We start from the raw sequence: 12,837 nt of genomic DNA on the forward strand, positions 1-12,837 counted from the left end.
TCGATTTAAATATAGTTTATGTACTATTTGGACTAATAATTTAATTAAGGGACCAAAATATAAATCGAGTACAAGTTTGAGGACCATTTGAGTAATTTACCCTTAACAATTAACAACTGTTGACTATCACAAGCATAATTTTCACAGAACTTTTATATTTTAAAAAGTTGTTCATCAAGATATATAAAGAAAATCTACTTATATAAAGTGGTTGTAGCTCAAGCGGTTATTGAGTGGTTGAAAGCATTTAATCATACACGGAAATCTTATGTTTGATTCTTCTTTTCAATATCCTTTGTATCCAAAAAAGAGAACAATTGACCGCCTCACCTCTCTGTTTTTCTTCTGCATCATAGGGCATCCTAGCTCAACACCAAAACAACCAATACAATACAAAACAAATAATAAAGAAAATGAAATGAAAGTGTAACAAAGTAATCACATATTAAATGAATTGAAAACAAAAAACTAAAGTTATTCAATATTTTAATTTTTTTTTCTTCGACCAAAAGGAGAAAAGCCTTTCATTTTTTCCCATCAGCATTCTTCTCTTCTTCTTCAAGCCCAAAGGCCGTGACAGGGAACGACCTTGAGATCCCGGTGCCGTTGGCGAACGTGATCTTATCCGGATTCGAATTCGGGTCCACGTAGATATCCGAAATCGAGACCCAAATCAAAAGCTCCTTACTTTTGACCCCAGAGAGCCTCCTCATCCGATGCTCTTCGACGAAGCCCGTCACCTCCGTGTCGTACGACACCATTTTGCCAATGGCGTGGAACCGGTGCTCTTTCTTCTTCTTCTGCTTGAGCCATACGAATCCGGAGGTGTGGTTGTAACCGAACTCTAGGACATCGTCTAAGGGCAGGAGGGCACGCGGCAGGCTCATTTTGTCGAGCAGCTCGTGGGACTTCTGCTTGCATAGGGCTTCGCCGTGATAGATCTCGGCGTCTTCTTTGTGGCTATCGATTTGTTGGCCTGACATTTGGGTGTAATCAGAGAGAGAGAGAGAGAGAGAGAGGGGGGGGGTTTGTATAGAAAAGTTAGGAATGGAAATGGAAGTGGTGGAGATCGATCGATTACTATTGCTGTTTCTGGTTAATAGGAGGTTTTTGCATGCATGGGAAATATAAATTTTCTTTTCCTTTTGAAGTGTCAAATTTCTTTTTTTTATTTTTATTTTCTCTGATAGAAGTCAACTTTCTTTCTTTAACGGTCTATCTATTTTTTATATTTTCTAATAGTCTCAATCAAATACTGTGAATTGTTCGGATGTTGACTCAATCAAATCAATACTCACACTATAAATGATTTGCATAATTTAGAAACACCAGTTGTTTAATTTGGACAATTTGGGATGAGATTAATCTGGATGAAATTTATTATCTTCCACGTGAAATGTAACAATAACGACACTCACTTTTTTAGTTGTATAATTTAGATAAGAGTAAGAGCACATTTGATTTTCTTCCAAAAATGTCACTAAATCAATCAATTGAAACAAGGGAGTAATGGCCTCAAACCTCCAATCCAATTATTAGTTCAGCATAATAAAAAAGAAGAAAAAAAAAAAGAGGGCAACAAATAAACAAAAGGGTAAAACTATCAAAACTCCATTTTCTCCTCCAAATTTAAAACCAGACTTGGTTTTTAGACCACAAGTCTCATGTTCGAATTCTGATAGCATTATAGATGTGTGTGTGAAAAATTTCCCTCTCTGTAGTTTTGACTATCGCTTATACTTTAAAAAAAACAAACAAACAAACTTGAACTCTACTTATTGGAAGCTGAGAGTTGGGGTTGATATGCACAGTAAAAAAAAGGCAGATAAATAGCTAGTTTCTCAACGGATGCCTGTAATTTTAGCACTTCATAGATTTTTCTTGACGCCCCATTGCATGCTTTCTCTTAAATTAAGAATCCGTCAACATCAACCAAAAGAATAACAAAGCGCTGCCCACCTGTTATTGTTTGTTGGCTTTAATCATTGATTAGGCTTTGTTTTGTTTTCTATCTTCTTTCTCTGTCTCTTTTCCCCCTTCTCCTCTGTGGAACGTGCAGGCTTGCAAACTAGAGACAAAAAAAATTAACTCTCGGATTCACCCCACATCTCCAAAAGATACTTCTGGCACTTGCTGCAACAGCTGCCATTAACATACAACAAATCAGGGCCTGCCCTTTTGGTCTTTTTGGTTTTGGGTCCTTTGGGCCCCGCCTCTTGTCTGCCACTGGCCCCACCTCCGCGCTTTATGTTGTGCCTGTATTCAACAACAATCTGCTCAAAGACTTCCACTTCAAACATGTTCAGCTTCAGCCTTGGGCTCATGAGATCTCTCACGTATGCAAAAGCCAACTGGTCTCTTGGGTTAAAAGCCTCCAACTCATTGAACAGCAGGCAGGAGAATAGATTGCTCCTCAATCCATGTCTTCTCAGAATTAGAGCACTGTCTGGTACATCTGCCAAATACCAATACCAAAGTCATTAGCTCCTGTACCCAGAAAAGGAAAGAGATAATCTAGTCGATCGGCATGCAGTGCATGCAAAATTCAAGTAAACCCAAGAGAAGAAAATACGCAAAGACCCAATGAATTTATTTATCAAGTTGCTGTAGGCAAAGACATAATGTAATATAATCTGCCCTTGAAACTCCCATCCCAATGCATTGTGAACTGTGTTACCGTGCCATGATTTGCAAGTTGCTTGCTTGGACCACATTGGATCACACTATTTTTTTATTTTATTTCTGGACCACGTTGTACAGATTAGCTTTCACCAAGTGCACCTACCTCTTCAAATATCTTCGTTTGTACAAGATGGATTGGGTGTAACAAGGAGCAAAAGAGAAGAAATTTCAACATTTCCTCTCACAAGAAATAAAATATTCCCAGATTATAGCTTATTCTCAAACACCAAAACCAGTAATTTGATGGCTATCCTGTAAAATTGGCACCTACCTCTTGTACAGATATCACAGGTTATAGTTCCTAAAGTATGCGTACAGTTGCAGTATAGCTGTATCATTAAATGACCGTCTGATGGATGCTTTCAAAAGAAAACAACACCATAAACGTTGAAAGTGACATCTGAAATCTAATAACTTATCTGCAACTGGTATACCTGAGGGATAGGGGAGCTTGCTGGGACTCCAGGGAAGCAAACCATTCTCACAATAAGTCTCCATCTGCTTCTTCAAGCCATCAACATCCCACCATTTCTGCCACCTTGCAGTTGCCATTGCTTCTTCCATGGTATGAATATAGTAGGGATGTTTTGAAATTGCCATGTCTGCATTCTCAGACACAACAAGTGAATGAATCAGCAGCAATGGATCAACCATCAGCTGCAACTTTGCGTCTATCCAAATGCTGAATTTTGAGTTTGGGAAGAGCCTATGGACTAAATATTTTGGTATGACACCATTCATAGCTGGATTCTCATACAATCCCTTGCTCGAAACCTTGACAACCCTCCATGCTCCTATCTTATAGTTTTTGGATTTGCTTGGAATTAATCTATGGTAGACAAGTCCTTTGAGGGTTACATCATCTATAAACAGAAAGAAACATACATTGTCTAGGGTTTTCGATCCGAGGCCTCGGGGCTGTCGAATTTTATCATGGTCATTGAAGATCGCAGAGACCACTACAACTCCTTCGCAGTTTTCCATATCTGTTCGATCTGAATTACATACAAAATAACAGGCTTAGTCATAAATGTAGCTGAATTTAAAAAGCAAGGAGATAAAAATTGAGACTTTATCGAACTTGCTTGGGTACCAAACTAACCAGAATTACTAATTGGAAATTTCTTCAAAAACCCACAAGGGAATTCAATGCTATCATTATAATGAACAAAATAGGGAATTCTATCTTGGGTACTGAAATTTCCTGCAAAAGTCTCAGCCTTGCCCTGCATATACCTCAAACCCGATGAAGACCATGAAGAATTCTTACACAAATTTTGGATCTCCTTCAAGACCATCCAATAATCTGAGCACAAAAACAAAAACCCATTTGCAAAAATCTCCAAACAAAACAATCAAATGCCAAAATTGAAGAAAAATGAGCTCAAAAAATGGCGGGTACCTGAGAAAAAGACAGGGGACGAGCAAGTGGTACGGTGGGTTGGGATTGCATACTTGTGCTCTCCATAGGTTGCAGGGTAGGAGAAGAGAGGGGCCTGAATTGGGTCGAAAGGGGAGGATCTGAAGAGGCATTTGGTTTGGGAGAGAGAGGTGTAGATAGCTAGAAACAGAGAGGTGAAGAGGTAGAGCAGAGAGAAACAGACCAACTTTGATTGAAAGAGCAGAGGAGTGGACGTTGCTTTCCCCATAAAATTCATAAGTTTATCGCCTTGATTTATATTCCTCATTTATCTATTATTCTATTGTTCTTTCTTTTTTGGCAGATTCTTTATTATTATTTAATTAAATTAAAAAAAACATAAGATAATCCCCACACCACATGTTAACTAGTTTCTAACTAGTTGCCCAAATTGCCCCTGGAAGAGAAGTCAAAGAAGCAGCTAGTTTGTTGATCTGATCGAAGAAATAGCTAGTTTGATGATGTATGGGAGCTTCAGTTACAATCTTTTGCTTTTGGTAAGAATTTTTTTTTTCAAAGTTTGGAAGCTGATGTCATTGGGATTCGAGTATGAGATCATTCATCTGCCAAAAAAATTTATATATAACGGGGTTAACATTATTTTACTATTAATAATACAATGACATATAAAAAATTATCATACATGCTCATTATATTATTTGTCAGAGATAACAAAAAATGTTATCTCCGTTGCATGAGAGTTTCTCTCTCTACTCACAAATGCTCTCACCATTGAGCTATGGATCCGTTGGCTTTGCCAAGGTTTAATGTACTTGGTTTCACAAGGAATGGGTCCTCTTAACCCTTGAATTAAGTGGCAATATATCATTACACATACTAAGAATAATGCGGCCTAACTTTAAAGTCCTATTAAATTTTCCTAGGAGGGGAAAATTAATGAAGTGGCCTAACTTCAAAAGCTATTATTATGTGTAATGTACAAGGGATTGCATTCCCAATTTAGTGCACAGCTCCATTTTCAATGCTGCATCATTGGACTTCTGAGACTTTAGGACTTGGGAGGGAGATGATGAAGGATAATCATCATCACACAAAAACATTAGAAGTGCCTTTTGCTTTAAGAAAGATACTAATCAAGTTTCTTTGATGACCTGCAAGGTAGGGTTGATTTGATCCTCCATATCGATCACTAATGGCAGGTCTGATTTGGACACTAATTTATCGAATTATCAATAGCAGCTGATAAAAATGTTTTTCATTGTTTTTTATTTTATTTTAAATTTAAAAAATAATATTTGTGGTCCTTCATGATCTTGTCTAATCATATTTTAGTTTTGTTTATGTGTTTGTACTAGTTTTTGGGCTCGCATTTAGGGCCTGGTCTTTGCCTTGGGAATATTGGACCTGAAGATCATGTTCTATATATGTTGTTGAGGTAGTTGTACATTGGAATGGACTTAGATTCTATGTTCTGATTTTATCTGTCATGATCTGTTTGATATTTGTCCTCAATATGTCATCTTATTAAAATTTAATTTAAATGACTTTAAAGTTGACATATCATTTTTCAAACAAAAGCCCAATTTACTCTTAATTAAAAAAGGAAAAAAAATATACCCTAACCCCCAACTATTGTCAACACATCATTCTTTAGACCTGCTATTAGTGATCGATACGGAGGATTATGGCAGAGAAAATCAAAAGAGAGAATATTATGAGACATGATTTTAAAGGAATTATCTTTAGCAATAATGTCTAGAACTTATCCATACTTTGTCTTTTGAACTAGTTGTTGAGCTCGCCTTTGGACTTCTAAATAATAAAGATTTTCAAACCCGAAAAAGTAATGCTCTGTTCATTGGAGATCTAGAATGAACTTTAGATTTAGTACTCGAGTCATTTTGTAAGGAATTTGATCCAACGATTACGAAATAGTACATCATCTAAGAGTCTTAGATGAAATCCTCACTATAGAATTCTTATTTAGTACTACGACACCAAACATGAATCAATTCCCTATGAACTATATTTTTGCGAGTGTGATTTTTCTTTTCCAACTTCCTTTTTTGAGTCATGGAATAGTCAATAGCTAAAAGCTCATCTCTTATTTCTTGTTTCTTTTTGCTTGTACCTCTATTATGTCCTTTTTGAGCATGTGGACGACCTTCTCAAACTCGTTGAAATTTGTACTGAGTTTATGGAGTTGGCATTCTTCCATGCTTTCTTTTATACTCGGTGCACAGTGGAATTCTTCTTTTAGATCGTTAAATTCTCTCCAATATTTTGTCCCTTCATTCTTGTTGCACTCTATGATGTGAACGATAGCCTGAAAACATGAAAATACAAAATTATAATCATGTTAACTTATTGTTAGTTCATCTGGGTTTGATTGGTTGCCAAGAAAAGTTCAAGGTTAACTTCTCATACCTTGAAGAGTGGACGCCGTGCATCCGAAATCTCAGCATGTCTCAAGCATTCACAGCCGAGCGCCTCCTTAAAATCTCCCTACGGCACATCAACCATCAAAACCAAAGAAGAAAGGTAAAATTTTCTTTATGAATTGGAATGTTGTAAGTAAAAATAGTTGTAACAACTACTTACCTTGTATATAAGCATTTCTACAAGTAACATCTCATATTCATATGCTTCATGGTTTCTTCCTTCATTGCGTGCCTTTGCTGTTGCCTTCTTTAATATTTCAACTGCTTGGGCTTCTTTCCCACTCATTTCAAGCTTCCCAATAACCGACTTTCATAGGCAAAGAAACAAAGCTAGCTAGTAAACTCAAGCATCTTAATTTGATATTAAGAGAAGAAAAAAAAAACATTTTAATAAACTTGAAATTTAATCATGCCATTGTGGACTATTTATATTCTGAGATGATGCCTAACCTGCAGCTTCTTGTAATCAGGGTGTTGTTCTGCAAGGTGAGTCTTCAGCTCACATTCAGCAATCTCCACTGCAGATTTGTCAGCTCGAGCTTCGTGATATTCAAACAATCTCTGCAAGGCAAGCTGCCCTCCATGGAGGACTGCTATGGACATGGACCTTGTAAGTCGAGGGCCTTGATGCTCTTCTTTGCTCATTTTTCGGGCGCGAGATATGTAAGCCCCTACAACATAAATGCTGGCAAAGACCACGGTTGCCATCGCTCCATATTTAGTTCTAACACTGAAACTTTTGGAGAAATTCACCATGTTAACGTTTGTTCTAGTGAGATTTTTCGTTTATATTATGTTATGTATTGTTACCATAAATTTGTGAAATATGTGAGGAAAAAGGATGGTGCCGTGTGATTGGCAAGTTATTTAGAAAAGCTGTAATTGATACTTGGGAAAAGATATGAAATCATTCTGATTTCAGTCTTGCAAGGTGGGATTTTGCAAGCTGTCAGAGAAGTTCATTCGTCTCCTAGATGAGAAGCAATAACTTATTCCAATGCTTTATTGGGATTTCTTATCTTCCAAGCAAAGCCTTTTGCCAGTATCTGGTTAAGGCCCTGGTCTACATATAGGGAATTGTATCAAAAAGATTAGAGAGACACAATGTAATGCAGTTAATACTGTTGTTTCTTTCTGGAAAATTCTTACTCACACCTCAAGAATGTGTAGCACATTTTGTTTTTTGCCAAAGTACGGATTCCAGTTTGCTGGTGGATTATGGCATGTTACTTGTAGAGTTATTGTTCGATCTCCCTATTTCCTTATATCTCTCTGTGTCACCCTGGTCTACATATAGAGAACTATTTTTTTTCTGAAAAATTCTTACTCACACCTCAAGAATGTGTAACACATTTTGTTTTTTGCCAAAGTACTTAGACAAAGTACGGTTGGTCTCATTTTTGCCAAAAGAAAAATTCTGTATTACAAAAGGACATGATGTTGATGCCTTGCCTTGACTAACAAAGTGATACCTTACTTCACTCCTGAAATGCCTCATACTCATATTCTGTCATACCCTGGGTCCGGTGCGTGGGGCGTGACATGCTCAGTCCTTGCCATTTCAGATTATGACCAAATAAATACTAGTATTGTTAATTAACTCTACAATTGCTACCTAGTACTTTAAACCCTCAAAACAGCACAAATTATTTCATGGATTCTGCACTGTGTCTCCAATATGGTGCTCTATGTGTGCCTTCCCCCATGAGAGTGACTAGGGTGCCCAGGCTCCTTCCCAATTTCAACAACCCTTCTCCTCTTTCACTTTCTTCCTTGTGTTCCACACACCGTGCCGTGTCAGGGCATGCCTTCAGCCCTGTGATTTCTGCTCTTAACAAGCCCTCAACACCTTCAACAAATGACAAAGATGATAAAAAGTTAATTGTGAGAGGCATAGGCGGTGCCTCTGTGGTTTTGGCCTGTGTCCTTGGCATCATGAATTGCAACTGCAAGTTCACCCCAAGAGCCATTGCAGGTGTTAGGGACCCATATCAGACAAGTCGTTCTTCTGTAAAGCAAGACATATTGTATCCGAAAAGCGCCAAGGACGTGTTACAATCCTTGTTGATGGTGAATGAGAACGTTGCCTCATCTAAAACCTCGATTCTCCCAAATTTTAAAAATCTCAAGTCGCCTCCGGAGCCTTCCATAAAAGATTGTGAAGATCTTAAGGTATACTCTTCCATCCATACACACTCTGTTATTATTTTGTACTGTCAGATTTGGGGTAAACAACTACAATTATAGAACTAAAAGGTTTGCATTAGTTTATTTTAGAGTCTAATAACATAAAAATGCGCACTAAAATTGCCTTTCCTGGCATTAATCTTATGAGCTTGTCTACTCACAGGCAAGCTCAAGCCACACAGCTAGAACAATTACCTTTCTTTTGAAGAATTAACGTTCTTGAACCCTTGTATGTTTGTTTATTTCATGAGAAATCTATGCGGAGGTGCCATAAATAACACCAACAAAACATTGGTCACATCCATTTAACTTAAGTAGCAAGCAAAATGAATTGGTAAATTTAAGATATCAGATATTTCACCTTTATATCTTTGATTCTCGATATATCGTTGTCACCAACAAAAATGTACTGACATATATACTATCGTTACATTTTCTGTAATATCGATTAAAGAACGTACGTATCCACATAGCCTAGCTATAATTTATATAGTGTACCTACTGCTAACTCAGTGCACTGCTTGTAGATTCAAGCAGCAGGGCTGATCAAAGATGGAAAGGGTGATAGAGCAGAGACAACTTCAAGATATATACAATGACATGGTGAAGGGAGGAAAAACGGAGTCTGCATACAATGTGCAGATGGCACTGGTAGCAATTCTCATTTTCCAGGTTTGTCAAATTGCAGTTACAAAGACAACACACTAAAATATATAGCCGAATTCAGTATGAAAGACCTTGATTTATAGTAGCACGTCATCAACAAAGACAACGCTTTTTCTTCTTCGAAATTCACATTTCTTGCTAGGATATATATAAGCAAATGCAAATGTATTTCTGCTTGTGTAGGGGAAGTACCAAGAAGCTTTGAAATGGATTTGTCTCAACAAGGACCACGCTTTTCCATCGGATGGTCGGGTTCATCTATATAAGGTCATTCATTCATTCTTGCAAGCTATTATACCTACTAATTAAAAAGAAAAACAGCTATCAGAATCTCATCATTGTTACTTTGAAATTTTCAGGCAATTATATATACTATGTTGGAAGAAAATAAAGAAGCCAAGGAATACTGGGAAACATTCATCGGCTCTCTTGACAATGAGGGTTTGCCAAATCCAATGTCGTCGCCTTCATATGGGTCTAAGCGTAAGCATCACAGCGGTCGGACCAAGATATGAAAGGCGCCACCACCAATTAGACGGCCTGATATTCGTACTTTTTTTTATTAATTGAGAGATGATCAAAATGCATTAAATTTGTTTTCTCTATTGCCTAGACCTCAATTCAATTGATCTCCATTATTTCGTTACTCACTCTTTTCCCCCCCTGAACAATAGAATGAATTGTTCAAAGGAATTATCTTTCATATGACGGAATGAATGTGCAAGTCCAAATATTTTGCTATGGTTTAAATTTTCTTGGTATGTAGTTGGGTGGTAAATTGGCCTCCTTAAGTTGAATGGTTGACATAAGCTACATGGCAAACCTTTGCATACCCTTGAGGACATGCAACAGGGATAACATTGTTTTCCTATCCCTATCCAATTATGTAATGTCACGTAAAAGTGTTATCAGGCGTTATAAACCATAGTTTAATGCAAGCGTGAGATCGTTGCATGGAGTGGGCTTTTTAGGAATAAAGATGGGCTAAATTGTCTACTTTCTTTATTTGACAATGTTGGGCTAAAAACTGGGTTGGGCTATATCCATGGGAGAAAATAGCTGGTTGCGCCCTTGGTAAATACAAGATCAAGAGTTTATGAATGAGCTGCATTATGCATAACATAAAATATACATCTGTTGACGAAGAAACATATAAGATATTTGTCTATTATATGTATATTATCATGTGTAATGTAAGAGGTTCCAAGGGGGAAGGCCTTGTGTAGTTATAGCATTCACTAACCACTGTCGGAAAGAATCAAATGCATCAGATGATGCAGGAAGAGGACAAGTCAATGAAGTGTGTGTGTTGGTTTTCCTCCCTGTCTGCTCATTGACAACTTTCGTTGAACAAAATGTTGAAGAAGAAAACCAACGTGATGGGACCATTTATGGTAATAATCCAACCAAATATGGAAAAAAACGCAATCATTATATATAGATTTATGAAAGAATCTTATACAAATTCCAAGAATGCTGTGCTGTGTACTGTCCCAAAAGATATATTTGCAGGTAAACAGAAAAGAACTATTTATACCTAACCTATCATATACAGAAAAACTTGTAATATAAAAAAATAAGTAAAAATGTGAGAGGATTAAATGGTAGGAATGGATTATTTATTTACTTCTACATCTCGTTATTAGTTTGTTAAAAAGAATCATTATAACAAAAAAGTGAGATATCAAAGATAAAATCGGGTGATTCCTCAAACCACTCAACTCTATTTTCACTAAACAAAACATAACGATTTAGTCGGTGTGCAACCTCATTAACTTGACGACTAAGAAAAGAGAATCAAAAACCAGATTTATTTTTGATAAGGTCTTTGATGTCCTCAATCGACCAAGAAACATATAAGATATTTGTGTATTATATGTATATATCGTGTGTAAGAGGTTGCAAGAGAGAGAGAGAAGGGCCAGTGGAGTAATCACAAACAACTGTCATAAATCATGCTGTTATGCATCAGATGATAAGTCAAGGTCTGATGACATAACTATTTAGGAGCTTAGCTGATCAGCTGAGTTTCAGGGCCTGATCGATGACAGCTTTGGGTTGAACAAAATGCCCAATCCAAAACCAACGGGATTGGGCTTTTTAAATAAATGTCAGAGCGAAGGGGGAAAAATACGTTTATTTTATTTTAAAAATAATACCATTATGGTAATAGTCCAACAAACAATATAGATTCTAACCAATAATGGAAAAAAAAAACACAATCATTATACATAGATTTATGAACTATTTGTACTGCCCCAAGACTGCTGTGCGTACTGCTCCAAAAGATATTCGTAAATAAACAGAAAATAGCTATTCATACCTAAACCTATCATCTATCGTCTTATCTTATATTTGTATGTCCCACTTATCTCTCTACTTTGACCAAACAAAAAAATAATAATAATCTCTACAGATCACATAATATAACTCAATCAATTCAAAACAAAAAAAACTGCAGGTTTTCTTCGTAGAATATCAATTAAAAAAATTCTAAGTGAATAGTTTTTTAAATACAAGCGAGTGATATTGTGGAAAGGAGAAATTGAACCTCGGACCTCAAGTATATAGATAAATGCTCTTAACCATTTAAAGTATAAACGCATTGCTTAGGTCATTGTGTATTATGTTAAGACCACAAGTTTATTTATTAGAAATGTAAGTGATCATGTCACTTTGAAATTTATGTCCAACAATACTTAAGTTCCATACCAATTTATATTCTGCCTAATAAAATTGAACAGTAAGATTCCCATGGCATATTTTCTAAAATATAAAGCAATTCTCGTTGTAACCCTTTCCTGATAATTGAATTGCTTCGGCTATTTTTTTTTTTTTAAAAAAAAAAACTGAATATCACAAAACATCCCTAAGGTTTACAAAACTATCATATTACATCCTTTTTTCTTCTTCCTTTTTTGTCATTCGTGGTCTTCAAGGTTAGTATGTGTGCTCACAAATGATCCCTGCCATTAGGTTCCGTCAAAAACTTTGTTAGTTTGCTAACATAGCGCATATATATATTATAGAACATCCCTAAAGTTCATGCACCTATCACAAATGGTCCATTCGAATTTTTTTATATATATTTTATTTAAAATTCATAACATTTTGGTTTCCTTTCTTAAATTATTTTAAAATATATTGTATTTTAAATACATGTGGCACTATATTATTGGAGATGTGGGCTCCACATATATGTCACATAAGCAAACTAAGGGAGTTTTTTAAATTTAGAAATGAAAAACCAAAATTTTATGCACAAAGGTTTTTTCATTTTTAAATTTTATGAAAACTTTATATCACTACACCCTTTCTAAATTTAAAAAACCTCTCTTAGTTTGCTCATGTAGCATATATGTGGAGCCCACATCTCCAATAGTATAGTACCACATGTATTTAAAATACAATATATATATATATATTAAAATAATTTAAAATTCATAAAATGTTGGTTTTTTTTTCATTTTTAAATTTCTT

General features: G+C 36.0%; 4 protein-coding genes across 4 annotated transcripts; 1 reads left to right on the forward strand and 3 right to left on the reverse strand.

Annotated features, from left to right (window-relative positions):
• Positions 1 to 254: 254 nt before the first annotated feature.
• LOC103325123 (uncharacterized) lies at positions 255 to 1,557 on the reverse strand. The gene has a single exon (XM_008227258.3). It carries the CDS (start codon positions 981 to 983, stop codon positions 525 to 527), a length of 459 nt encoding a protein of 152 aa, XP_008225480.2. The 5' UTR covers positions 984 to 1,557; the 3' UTR covers positions 255 to 524.
• A 292-nt stretch (positions 1,558 to 1,849) lies between these two features.
• On the reverse strand, positions 1,850 to 4,355 carry LOC103325124 (transmembrane protein (DUF616)). Its single transcript, XM_008227259.2, has 4 exons — positions 4,085 to 4,355; positions 3,785 to 3,988; positions 3,117 to 3,677; positions 1,850 to 2,455 (listed from the first exon to the last, which is right to left on the reverse strand). Exons 1-4 carry the CDS (start codon positions 4,338 to 4,340, stop codon positions 2,085 to 2,087), a joined length of 1,392 nt encoding a protein of 463 aa, XP_008225481.2. The 5' UTR covers positions 4,341 to 4,355; the 3' UTR covers positions 1,850 to 2,084.
• A 1,566-nt stretch (positions 4,356 to 5,921) lies between these two features.
• On the reverse strand, positions 5,922 to 7,314 carry LOC103325125 (uncharacterized). The gene is made up of 4 exons (XM_008227261.2): positions 6,955 to 7,314; positions 6,665 to 6,811; positions 6,491 to 6,568; positions 5,922 to 6,389 (listed from the first exon to the last, which is right to left on the reverse strand). The coding sequence occupies exons 1-4, from the start codon at positions 7,258 to 7,260 to the stop codon at positions 6,168 to 6,170; spliced, it is 753 nt and encodes a 250-aa protein (XP_008225483.2). The 5' UTR covers positions 7,261 to 7,314; the 3' UTR covers positions 5,922 to 6,167.
• Positions 7,315 to 7,642: 328 nt separating this feature from the next.
• LOC103325126 (uncharacterized) lies at positions 7,643 to 10,098 on the forward strand. Its single transcript, XM_089048133.1, has 4 exons — positions 7,643 to 8,676; positions 9,244 to 9,363; positions 9,541 to 9,624; positions 9,717 to 10,098. Exons 1-4 carry the CDS (start codon positions 8,158 to 8,160, stop codon positions 9,870 to 9,872), a joined length of 879 nt encoding a protein of 292 aa, XP_088904259.1. The 5' UTR covers positions 7,643 to 8,157; the 3' UTR covers positions 9,873 to 10,098.
• The last annotated feature ends 2,739 nt before the right edge of the window (positions 10,099 to 12,837 follow it).

The sequence above is a fragment of the Prunus mume genome, linkage group LG3 (genome assembly GCF_029339155.1).
Source record: "Prunus mume cultivar Tortuosa linkage group LG3, ASM2933915v1, whole genome shotgun sequence".
In the NCBI taxonomy this organism is placed as follows: Eukaryota; Viridiplantae; Streptophyta; class Magnoliopsida; order Rosales; family Rosaceae; genus Prunus; species Prunus mume.

Bases quoted from the DNA above. Each gene is read 5' to 3' on its own strand.
- LOC103325123 (XM_008227258.3), bottom strand. From the start codon at position 983: ATGTCAGGCCAACAAATCGATAGCCACAAAGAAGACGCCGAGATCTAT.
- LOC103325124 (XM_008227259.2), bottom strand. From the start codon at position 4,340: ATGAATTTTATGGGGAAAGCAACGTCCACTCCTCTGCTCTTTCAATCA. The intron at 3,989-4,084 runs GTACCCGCCATT...TTTTGTGCTCAG, and splicing joins GTCCCCTGTCTTTTTCTCAG to ATTATTGGATGGTCTTGAAG. The intron at 2,456-3,116 runs GTATACCAGTTG...GGTATTTGGCAG, and splicing joins CAAGCTCCCCTATCCCTCAG to ATGTACCAGACAGTGCTCTA.
- LOC103325125 (XM_008227261.2), bottom strand. From the start codon at position 7,260: ATGGTGAATTTCTCCAAAAGTTTCAGTGTTAGAACTAAATATGGAGCG. The intron at 6,812-6,954 runs GTTAGGCATCAT...TGCCTATGAAAG, and splicing joins CTGATTACAAGAAGCTGCAG to TCGGTTATTGGGAAGCTTGA. The intron at 6,569-6,664 runs GTAAGTAGTTGT...GATGTGCCGTAG, and splicing joins TAGAAATGCTTATATACAAG to GGAGATTTTAAGGAGGCGCT.
- LOC103325126 (XM_089048133.1), top strand. From the start codon at position 8,158: ATGGATTCTGCACTGTGTCTCCAATATGGTGCTCTATGTGTGCCTTCC. The intron at 8,677-9,243 runs GTATACTCTTCC...GGCTGATCAAAG, and splicing joins AAGATTGTGAAGATCTTAAG to ATGGAAAGGGTGATAGAGCA. The intron at 9,364-9,540 runs GTTTGTCAAATT...CTGCTTGTGTAG, and splicing joins TAGCAATTCTCATTTTCCAG to GGGAAGTACCAAGAAGCTTT.